Source organism: Ostrea edulis, chromosome 1 (assembly GCF_947568905.1).
Source record: "Ostrea edulis chromosome 1, xbOstEdul1.1, whole genome shotgun sequence".
Taxonomy (NCBI): Eukaryota; Metazoa; Mollusca; class Bivalvia; order Ostreida; family Ostreidae; genus Ostrea; species Ostrea edulis.
The window spans coordinates 49,720,828-49,731,826 of NC_079164.1; the positions used below are offsets into that span (position 1 = coordinate 49,720,828).

Genomic DNA, 10,999 nt, shown 5'->3' on the forward strand with positions numbered 1-10,999 from the left:
GATGTAGTTTACTCTGCTCTTCTTGTCTTCATTTCAGTTAACTTTACGCTCTAAATTACCTTTATTTTACACCTGTTTCGTCTTTTTTTTAACCTTTTCAATTAAAAATCTATATCTTATATTCTCTTTGATTTTGTTCCTAATTTTTTATTCAATAAAACTCTAACGAACTATATTTTGTGTTCTACGATCGTTATCTGCTACATAATCATGGAAGCTCGGTAAGAACACAAATCAAAATAGAAAATATAAATATAAGCAATAAAATATAATTTTTGAGTGTTATTGAGATATGACATGAAGTTGGTACGTAATCAAATCTACTATTTGGGCGTTATAGGATTTGATCACGTGACCAACTTCATGTCATATCCCAATAACATTAAAAATGATATCTTATTTCTTAATTGAAAATTGTATCATCTGGCAATCCAAACTAAATTTCATTGGAAGGTCAGTCTCTGACAAATTTAGCAAGGTATAAATTGTAAAGAAGATGCTGATTAAAACGATCTACCCGTGTCCTCTCAACACTTCCCTAGTTAAGTGGTTACCCTATCTATGTGAGAGCATGGTGGTTTATAACAGCATGTGCCAATCAATACATTGTACATGGATTGCCAAATTTTGCACATATATTTGCAATGCATGTAGTGTTAAATTGTAAACAAATTTACAAAATATTGATTAATCGTCTCGATCTACAAGTTATTGACAGATTGAACATCATGCCATATGAATATAGATCATGAACAGCTACACAAATCAGATGTACTTGATTGTGATTTAAAGATCAAGTTTGTTCAAATCAAAAAAGAATTATTCTAGAATAGTTGTGAAAATGCAGATTACATTTTTATACTGATGATTGAAGTCAAACATATTCAGGACATTTCATCATGATCAATAATTTTCATGTATAAATGCTATGCATGCACAGTACTGTACCTGTGTACGATTGATTTTCGCTACAATGCTGTATAGCTTTAAAGTTTTCGAGATTTTTAAATTAATGGTAGAAGCAAGAAAATTACAGTTTTTATTAGAATGGCACATTATATTTGTGCATGCAGACACCCGTAATTTTGGTGGTCCTTGGAGTTTTGTTCCGTTATTATTTTGGTGTTTCTTGGACTTTTGTTTCGTTATTAGAGGATCAGAATAACAGGTGTGGATGGCCATATCAAATCAGCATTAGGTTGTAATAACAAGCTTGAATGGTTTCGTCCCCAGATATTGGTTTGGATAATTACATACAACATGAAATATAAGCGTTTTTTCCCAATAACATGTAGGGCTGGATTGTTTGCTTACCATCTTGTATATCTGTTTCTAGTCCTAAATTTTTTAATCATGAACATATTTTAGATAACCCTAATGGTGATATGTTATAATACATTATGGCAAGCTTGAAATTGTCATACTAGTTCTGGAGAAGTTGAAAATATGAAAAGTTAGCAATCATGATCAGAAAAGCTCAAGTGGGTTGAAAATAACATCTTTATAAAAAGAGATTTTTACCTGTAGTGCCTGCTCCTCACTACAGGGATGTATATGGAAGTAGGATTTTAAGTAAGGTAAGGGATTGAAATTAAACCTTTAAATCAAGTATACAAACGGGCTGCCAACCCTTCAAATTTCACTTGCCTGTAATATTTACCAGCCCGTATAAAAACAGTAGCACCCCCTGGAGAAAGTGCCACATGATGATAACAAGAAATGAATTATGCTATGCAAATGTAGAAACCAAAATATTGCCATTTAAACAATTTCATGATTCATTAACTTGCCTGGTCATTTCTAAATGATAATGTAAATATCTGCATCATCGTAATTTCATTCCTAAATCAATACATAACAAACAAACACAATGATTTTGATGAGAAATTATATTTATTATTGACACTTGTAAACAGATAGATTGAGGAAATTCTGGTCGCCAAATGGGCCAGTAGCCAAAAGAGTATATAATACATACATGCCAACTTTCCCAATTTTGGCCGAATTCGTCCGATTTTAAGCATGATTCCTACTTTCCCAATCAAGAAAGCAAAAAAACCCTAAAATTCCAATTTTGTGAAAATATTCCATGATTTACATGACAACAAACCCTGATTTCCAACCCTAATTTAAAATCACGCGGCATTTCTTTGTGGCTAGCCAATCAGAAATTGGAACAATAAGTTAAGTCATAGCCATTGCTGTTTACCTGTGTCGCGTGGTATCAGGATGTTGTAATTTACCTGGTCTACCTGTGTGAGGGGTGTTTGGAGACGTCACTATAATATTGCTGGTGAAGGGGTGCAAAATTATGGCCTATGCTTGGCGCTTATATGGCCTTTGAGCAGGAGGGATCTTTATCGTGCCACACCTACTGTGACATGGGACCTCGGTTTTCTCATCCACAGGACTATCCCATTTAGTCGCCTCTTACATCAAGCAAGGGGTATTGAAGACCACTTCTAACCCAGATACACAGGACCTTTTCTGTAAGGAGACGGGGGGACCCACCGACTGCAAACTTCAGAAGCTTTAACTGTTCTTTTAGGATGCTTAAAACAGCTGATGAATCAATGTTCGTAATATTTGCATGGTTTTCCACAGTATATCTTGCATCTGCGACAATACAACAGAGGTGGAATGCAGATTATTGGAAGAAAAAGATCTTCAGTAATTAATTTTCATGTGCAAATTTTAGTGTTTTTATTTCGGTCTATAGGAATTTGGTGTGATCTATAGGAAATAAAATGGCTGTGGACTGAATGTCTACATGATTGAATAGTTAGTTTCGCACACTGAATTTCCCTGTTTAAAGGAATGGGGGGGGGGGGATATCAACATTATAGAAGCACTGAGAAAGTTGCCTAATCAGCTATCCCCACACAAGAAAATATTTTAAACTTTTTTTGGTCCAATGTTTTATGGCTGTTGCCATTGTGAAAAATTTTCTTACATTGAGATATTTTCACCCCTGTTTTCATAAAGTCTTTGTGAAATGGGGCTACTGTTAAATGAAAACACATGCTATGGCAAAATATAACAGGATAAAATTTCCCTTAACACAATATTTTTTTTTTTGTATTGCTCTTTGCTTGTGAGAATTCAAGATGAAAAATATTAGATTTTACCCTTAATCAGCAGCATAACTTACCGCCTCATCAAGGACAAAGAACCTGCACTGATGTAGGGCCAATTTTCCCGTAGAAATCAGGTCCTCCAGACGACCAGGTGTGCCCACCACAATGTCAACCTGAAAACATACTTTAATTTGTTAGCATACCAATATGTTTTTGTCAAGTTTTGCAGGTGACACAATAAGAAAGCATCTGGGGCCCGTTTTACAAAACAACTTACGACAAAGTCGCAAGTCTTAAATTGTACTACACAGTTATTACTTTGAATGAATGAAGTAAAAAATTTCTAAGGCTTAATTTTCAACATTTTAAAAAAATATTTTGCATTTGAAGTGAATGATCTTATAATAAACTGGAAAATTCCAGTATGTAAAGTTGGTCGTAAGTTCTTTTGTAAAATGCGCCCCTGATTTCTTAATTCATTGAATCATGAACCACACATAATGATGGCATATCTCCCCTCCCCCCTCTGACAAAATAATGGTCATAATGTTTCAAAATATGAAAATGACATCATACATAGAATTTCTACTGACTGGTAGAGCGCTGGCTTCGTGACCGAGAGGCCTTGGGATTGAGCTCTGCTCGTTCTTGGCTGCGTCAAACTTAAGACGTAATAAAAATAGCAACTACTTTTTTGCCAAACGCTCTGCAAGTCGTAGGTCTTTCGGATGACACATCACTCATCGTGGCAAACGTTGGCATAATAAAGAACCCTCACTGCTACAGCCCTGAGCATTAAGCATAGGTAAAAACCCTCACTGCTACAGCCCTGAGCATCATACATAGGTAAAAACCCTCACTGCTACATCCCTGAGCATCATGCATAGGTAAAAACCCTCACTGCTACAGCCCTGAGCATGATGCATAGGTAAAGACCCTCACTGCTACAGCCCTGAGCATCATGCATAGGTAAAAACCCTCACTGCTACAGCCCTGAGCATCATGCATAGGTAAAGACCCTCACTGCTACAGCCCTGAGCATCATGCATAGGTAAAAACCCTCACTGCTACAGCCCTGAGCATCATGCATAGGTAAAGACCCTCACTGCTACAGCCCTGAGCATCATGCATAGGTAAAAACCCTCACTGCTACAGCCCTGAGCATCATGCATAGGTAAAAACCCTCACTGCTACAGCCCTGAGCATCATGCATAGGTAAAAACCCTCACTGCTACAGCCCTGAGCATTATGCATAGGTAAAGACCCTCACTGCTACAGCCCTGAGCATCATGCATAGGTAAAAACCCTCACTGCTACAGCCCTAAGCATCATGCATAGGGCTAAATTTGAGGCACTTCACCTACTGATGATGATATCATATATCTCAACATGAGTAAAAAATTCACAAGGTGACATAAAACAAATGAAAACAAAACAAAAAAAATTCTTATGAATCATTACACATAAATTGCTGGATATTCATTTAAATCAAATGGTGAACAAGAGCACGGTAAATGGTACACAATTGGCCTGTGAGAAGGTTATATAGGGTGACTTTATTTTAAGATGTTTGTTTTGTGACTTTGATTAGCAAACCTGGCGAAAAATGCCAGGAGTTGTAGAACATTATTGTAGGCAGTATCAGCCATCATCAAGCTGTGACATACCTTATTTTGTAACATATGAATAATGAAAGGTCAGCAAAATAATATCTGGTCTTTTAAATTTTTATATCCATTCAGGGTAGTTTATTTGATAATATGGGTTAACCTATAAATCTGTGGATCATAGGTTTGAATCTAGCAGAATTTGAATTTTATAATGTAACAATAAAATGTACTTTTGCAAGAGTTTGTGCAAAATCTATTACACGAGATCAATATTACATGGATGTAATACTGAATTTCTTGGGTTCTCACATCTCCTTAAACCTCTCTCAACAAGACATCCATATGTTGAGAATCAAAATCCTTGCATTAGTTGTTTACAACGGTCCTAGCCTTTAAACTGTGAGAGGACGTTGAAAGGATAAACCATGCACTCACTTCTTAATATTTCCTCAAAACTTACTAATTTCAACAATGTGTAATTTTCTCAAAAATTAGAAGAAAATCAAAATCCTTGCCACATGCACATCTTCGATACGCATACAAACACTCTGTGAGAAGGTTAGACTGACAAATCAGGTAAAACCAAGAGTTTTGTGTGGAAAATATTCCCAAAAATTAACCAAGTTCAACAAGAAATACATATTTCAAACAAAGAAAATTAGAGAATTGTTGAGAATCAAATTATTTGCAATATGCACATCTTCAAGTTGTTTACATTTAGGCCCTAGCTTTAAAACTGTGAATGGAGTTAAAAGGACAAACCATGCCCTACGTGTAATTTTCTCAAAACTTGAAGAAAATCAAAACCCTTGCCATATGCACATCTTCAATGCTCATACAAACACTCTGTAAAATAAGAAGGTCCTCACTTGAAAATTGTGAGAGGAGTTAACCAGACAAATTATGTACCCTCCATATAACAATAATTTTCAAATAAAGGGGCAAAACTCCTGCGAGAGAAGTCGAAATGAATCAAAATTGCAACATGATCTAGAATGACCCACAAAGAAGCTATATAGCAAGTTTCAGCCTGATATGTGACAAAGAAATGAAACAGTAACAAAAAAACCCAAACGGGCAGACTTCACTATAAACTGTCCCGCCTAAATATGGGCACAAAAAAGGATTTGGCAAGAATATAATACAGACAATCCTTAAATCAAATCTCAATCCATAATTCTAAAACTGTACTTGACAATGCTATTTCTAAGCCAATACTATAATAAAATATGAAATTTGAATCATCTTCCTCTATTTCAGAAACAGCAGAACAATATTTCTCATTACCAGCTCATTAGAGTTATCGCGCTTTGATGACTCTTGTGCGTCATTGGTAAGAAAATGCACACGTCTCGCGAGCAAGTGCGAGATTACTGGGACATAAACGTTCATAGCTAACCCCCCCCCCCCTTAAAGTTAAAGTACATGGTGTATTTTTAAATAAAATAGCCATTGGTCAAACTGCATTTTTTAAATATTCTAACACTAGTTTATCAAGGATGTTACATGTTTTATTAAACTCTACTACACCTATTATAAAAATTCCAAACAACGATGCTCTCTGTCCAAGTCAATCAATATTTTGTAATTTTCAAAATAGCTTATATGCAGTTTAGAAACGCATTTGTTGTGTTAATCGTCTAAAAAAAAAAATGCAGTTTGGCAAACATATAACTTATTCTAAAATATTTGAAAATGAGAGAGAGAGAGAGAAAGAGAGAGTTACATTAACGATTACAAAGTCCATGCCATATGAACCTGTCCAAATTGTATGATAAAATAGAATGTCTTCATAATCTGACAGAATAATTTTAATAACATATGAATCCCATTAATTACAAGAAAAGTTATTGTGTCGGATGTGCATATTGGTTTTTCCCTTCACAGTTCTTCTTGTGATTGATGCTTTATATCGATCAGATTTGGCAGATTTAGTACCTGCACTCCTTCACATAGTTTAATAAGTTCGTCTGTTTTCTTGTAAGAATAATCAATTCCTAAATTTGCCTTTAGAATTTTAATCAGTGTCGTGGTTTGCAGTCGGTTATAATATGTATTCGATACCATAATTTATATTACGTATGCCTAAGTGATGTTTACGTATGTTGTCCCGGTAGCACGACTTTACGCGCCTTTAATTTGAAGAGTTCCACTAATGGAAATGATAAGTATTAGATCATCATCAATCAGTCTGCACGCAGAGCATCCTTATAGATATAAACATTGTATTGTCGATTTATTTATGAAACCAGAAAGTTGCATGCAATACGTAAACAAACATGTAAATCATGGACACATCAACGCAAGCTCATCCAACTAGGAACATGTACACACATTGTATTGAAATTTATGGCCATTATCTGCAGCAGTTACATAATTAACAATAACATTCACATGTCATTTACATTGTCAGGGCCAAAATCTCATCAATCATCAACAACATATTCTGAACCCAATTCTATAATCACAGTGAAACAGCAAACTGTTTCATACCAGATAATTTCATAACCCTGCTGTTACAACTTGGATAATCAATTTCCTTTGGAAATAAGCTTATAATTTCCTTGCTGAGTTCTCTGTTTTTCCTTTCAATATTAGATGGGTATCTTTGGGGGTAGGGATAATTGCTGATTGAATGAAAATAAGACTGCAGACATGTTGCAGTAATAACAGTTAGCAAGAAAAAAATCAGAAGACACAGATGACTCTTACTATAAAACTGTCTACATTCTCTAATCACAGAGACTTTGATCAGCTCTATCAATTTCCATTGCATTTAGGGCCTTTCATGACAAGAATTGAAAATAGGCCACAGAATTTACATCCAAACAATATTTACTCAAAATCAATAGCAATCAACATTTTTATGCCGATATCACTGTATTTAACAGATAACATGAGTTTACATAAATAATTTCTACCTTAGTAATCTTAAAAGCTTGATTATTTACAATCTGATATCTATATTCCAATCAAATTATTTAACCAAATTTCATAAAAAATCTCATAAAAAAAATGACTACAGGTTTTTAGCCTTGTTTACCTCATAGATGACGAGTTTGATTGACTCTGAGATTTAGAAACAATGCCACACGATAGTCATCTCTTTACAAGATCCATCATGTATATCATGTCCTAGATTTTTAAAAGATGTCATGTCCAACATTTCAGCTATCCAGTCAGACTACTTATACAGTAAAACACGCTTACAACATAGTGCTGGAGACCACAATTTCTTTAAGCATAATTCGTTATATCCAATAAGTTTGTAATATGTCTTAAATCTACAGGGAATGGAAACCCCTTTGCTGTAAGCATGAATTCAGTATAAGCATGTTTACTGTAACCATGTTTTACTGTATAGTTAGTCCTTGGGTCATGTACTTACTCCAGTTTCCAGTACATCTACTTGATCTCTTACATTCACACCACCAATTATCAGCAACTCTCTGTGGAAAGAGAAAATAGTTATTTAAGGTAGCTCCATCCTCACATGAATTATCAATACAAATAATGGTTGAAAGTGGAAAAACTACATTAATTTCCAATTGATATAGTTTAATTTAATCAATAACGAAAGAAAATTTGTATGTTGCCATCTTTTTAAAGATGCCAGGCATACATAAACAAAAGTATATGTCAACATAAGAAAATTACACAACTTCATTAAAAAATAATCATAATCAATACATAAAAAAAACTTGCTACTTTATAGATATGTACATGTATAAATTACTTGTGGATATCAAGGAAATCATTGTCCAATAGACATACAATTGGGAAAATACAAATGTACCAGCAGAGGAGTTATTTCCATTGGAAATAATTTGTGAATTTTTTATCTTTAATAATTGATTATTTCTGGAAAATAAAAACTTGTTCAGTATCTTTTGTTTGCCAGATTTATTATTTTATTCAGTGAATAAAATTCCTAAAAAAGATATATTTCTATCATATGCCAATTAGTTTAATTGAATTAAGATTTTGCAAAAACCTATGACGTCACATGAGGATGGAGCTACCTCAAGGTAGCTCACTACATCAAGACTTATACATTTCATGACACGACGTCTCAAGATGGGAGTTAAAATATTTTGTGAAATTACTTGTACCGATCAATTTGTTTGTATATCTATAGGTCAGTGGATAAGGCTACTGACTCGCAGATCCCAAGTTTTCAAATTCAACAGTACTAGTGTCTTTTATTTTTACTTATTGAAATAACTTTTTGAAAATAATGTCTCTTTCTTCAAAATTGCATATTTTTTGCCTTTTTGACATGTGTACTTATTACATATTATCATATCTTTCATGATTAAATTATTCTATGCCAATTTGATGAACTCTTTCAAGGTGTAGTGAGCCACCTTAAACTTACTTGATTATGCTTATTTTGAATTCACACAATCATCGTATAAGGTTTGATGATTTAAAACCACATAGTATCCAAATTATGAGCCAAATAGGCCTTTCATATGTTTGGTCATATCATTCTTAATTGAGGTCACTGCAACTTAGTGTAAGGTTTCAACTCACCATCCTTGTAAGACAAATCAACTGATTAAGTTCGAAGATATTATCCAAGCTATGAGTAGAACAAGCTTTATAAAGATGTACAATATTCATGTCATCATTAAATGAGGTCACATCCACCTATTTTTCAAATTATAGTGCACATGCAAAATCAAAATGAATGGACATTTATTTGCCTTTGACATATCATTTTGAAAAACAAATTTTATGCAATGTGTCACAAGAAATGAAAGATTAAGTGATGAATACAAAAGATATACAAAAGAGTGCAAGTTAGAATAGCTATTTCACTGGAGACTTCAACCAAGTCCAAATACTTTAATAAAAAAAATTTAACCTTAAATAAAACATTCAAGCCCTGCACAGAGCATATTGAAATCGGAAATAATGTGAGTAAAACTCCAGATTTGGCACCCAAAATGGCTAAGTATTTTTGTTAATACGTCCCCTCTTTTTTCGAAAATCCTGGATCCGCCACTGCATGTGTTAATTGAACACATCAATTACGCTTAATTTATTCATATGTTGCATTTCTTATATTTTTGTCATTGATTAATGTTTCAAAATTGTTGTTTTGTAGCTATGTTCATAGTTTGTTAGTTATAGTACAGTTTCATGGAAGTTATTGTATGTAGCTAAGCTGTCGCCCCCTGAAAGTTATTGTATGCTGGATTTCTGCCAAAGGTTTTCTGTCTGATTTAAAGAATGGCCAAGATCAAGGAAAAACCCCCGCACCATGACACAATGGATATTATGATTTATTTAATGTCTCTCAAAATGAATAACACATTTCCAGCATTTATTGTACAAAAGGAGATGCAACACTTCATCACTTACTTTGTTACCACCAGACAAGCATTGCATTTTTTTAGTTACAAGTATACATTAATGCTCTTTACAACAAAATGTTTTTAAGTTTTAGAAAATTTGCATGCATTTCATAAATAAGACTTAACGTAAGTTTTATCATTCTTGAACAGATTATATGTAATTTTTGATAAATAATAAATTATAAGACAACACATTGTATCTTAGATTTTTAACTAATTCTAATTCTATATTACGTTATCTTCACCTTTCATTACAACTATTAAAAACATATGCACTTAATTTTCTTAATAATGAATTTCAAATACAAGTAGTTATTTTCTCCATTGTACAAACTACATGTATTTCTGTATATTATTTGCTAAAGGCCTTTACTGAGGAAAATAAGCAAACCTGTATTAAGAGACCACCTGTCATATGTGAACTTCTTCCATTCTCTGTTGTACGGCCTCTTTTAAAATACAGGTTTGACTGTAATCAATAACTCAGTAGTAATCAAAGAAAAGATTAACATCCAAATAAACAGTTAGATGACTGTAGGCCTCGCAGTGTGAAAGATAAGATCTGGGCATGATTTGAGTACGCACTGCCACAGAATTCCAGGAGGCCACAGTGAACTATCTTTGCGACACACCTTTCCCCACAAGATGCATCAACTGACCAGATTTGATATCTTATACCTTAAAGTGTGAAAGATATGACCCAGACACAGAAAAACTAACAGACGAACAATGTGTATAAGGTTTGATTATCCTAACCTTATTTTAAAATACTGCTTCAATCTTGTTTTGTGCTTGTGTTCATTACCCCTGTCCTGTAAGTTTGACCTTGAAAAACAATAGACTTCTTCCTCAATAATGGGGATTTATTTGTATACCAAGTTTGCTGGTCCTAGTCTTATGAGATGTTTTATCTGATCCACGAGGTGCTGACAGATAGACTGGTGCATTG

General features: G+C 33.9%; 1 protein-coding gene across 2 annotated transcripts in view; it reads right to left on the reverse strand.

Moving 5' to 3' along the window:
- The window catches only part of LOC125651468 (ATP-dependent RNA helicase DDX1-like), a 211,718-nt gene that overhangs the window by 146,602 nt on the left and 54,117 nt on the right, over window positions 1-10,999 (reverse strand). For both annotated transcript variants that reach the window (XM_048880093.2, XM_048880099.2), the window contains exons 16-17: window positions 8,076-8,136; window positions 3,152-3,250 (exon numbers count right to left, since the gene is read on the reverse strand). In XM_048880093.2, coding sequence (XP_048736050.1) covers window positions 3,152-3,250; window positions 8,076-8,136 — 160 coding nt within the window. The remainder of the gene's footprint in view (window positions 1-3,151; window positions 3,251-8,075; window positions 8,137-10,999) is intronic.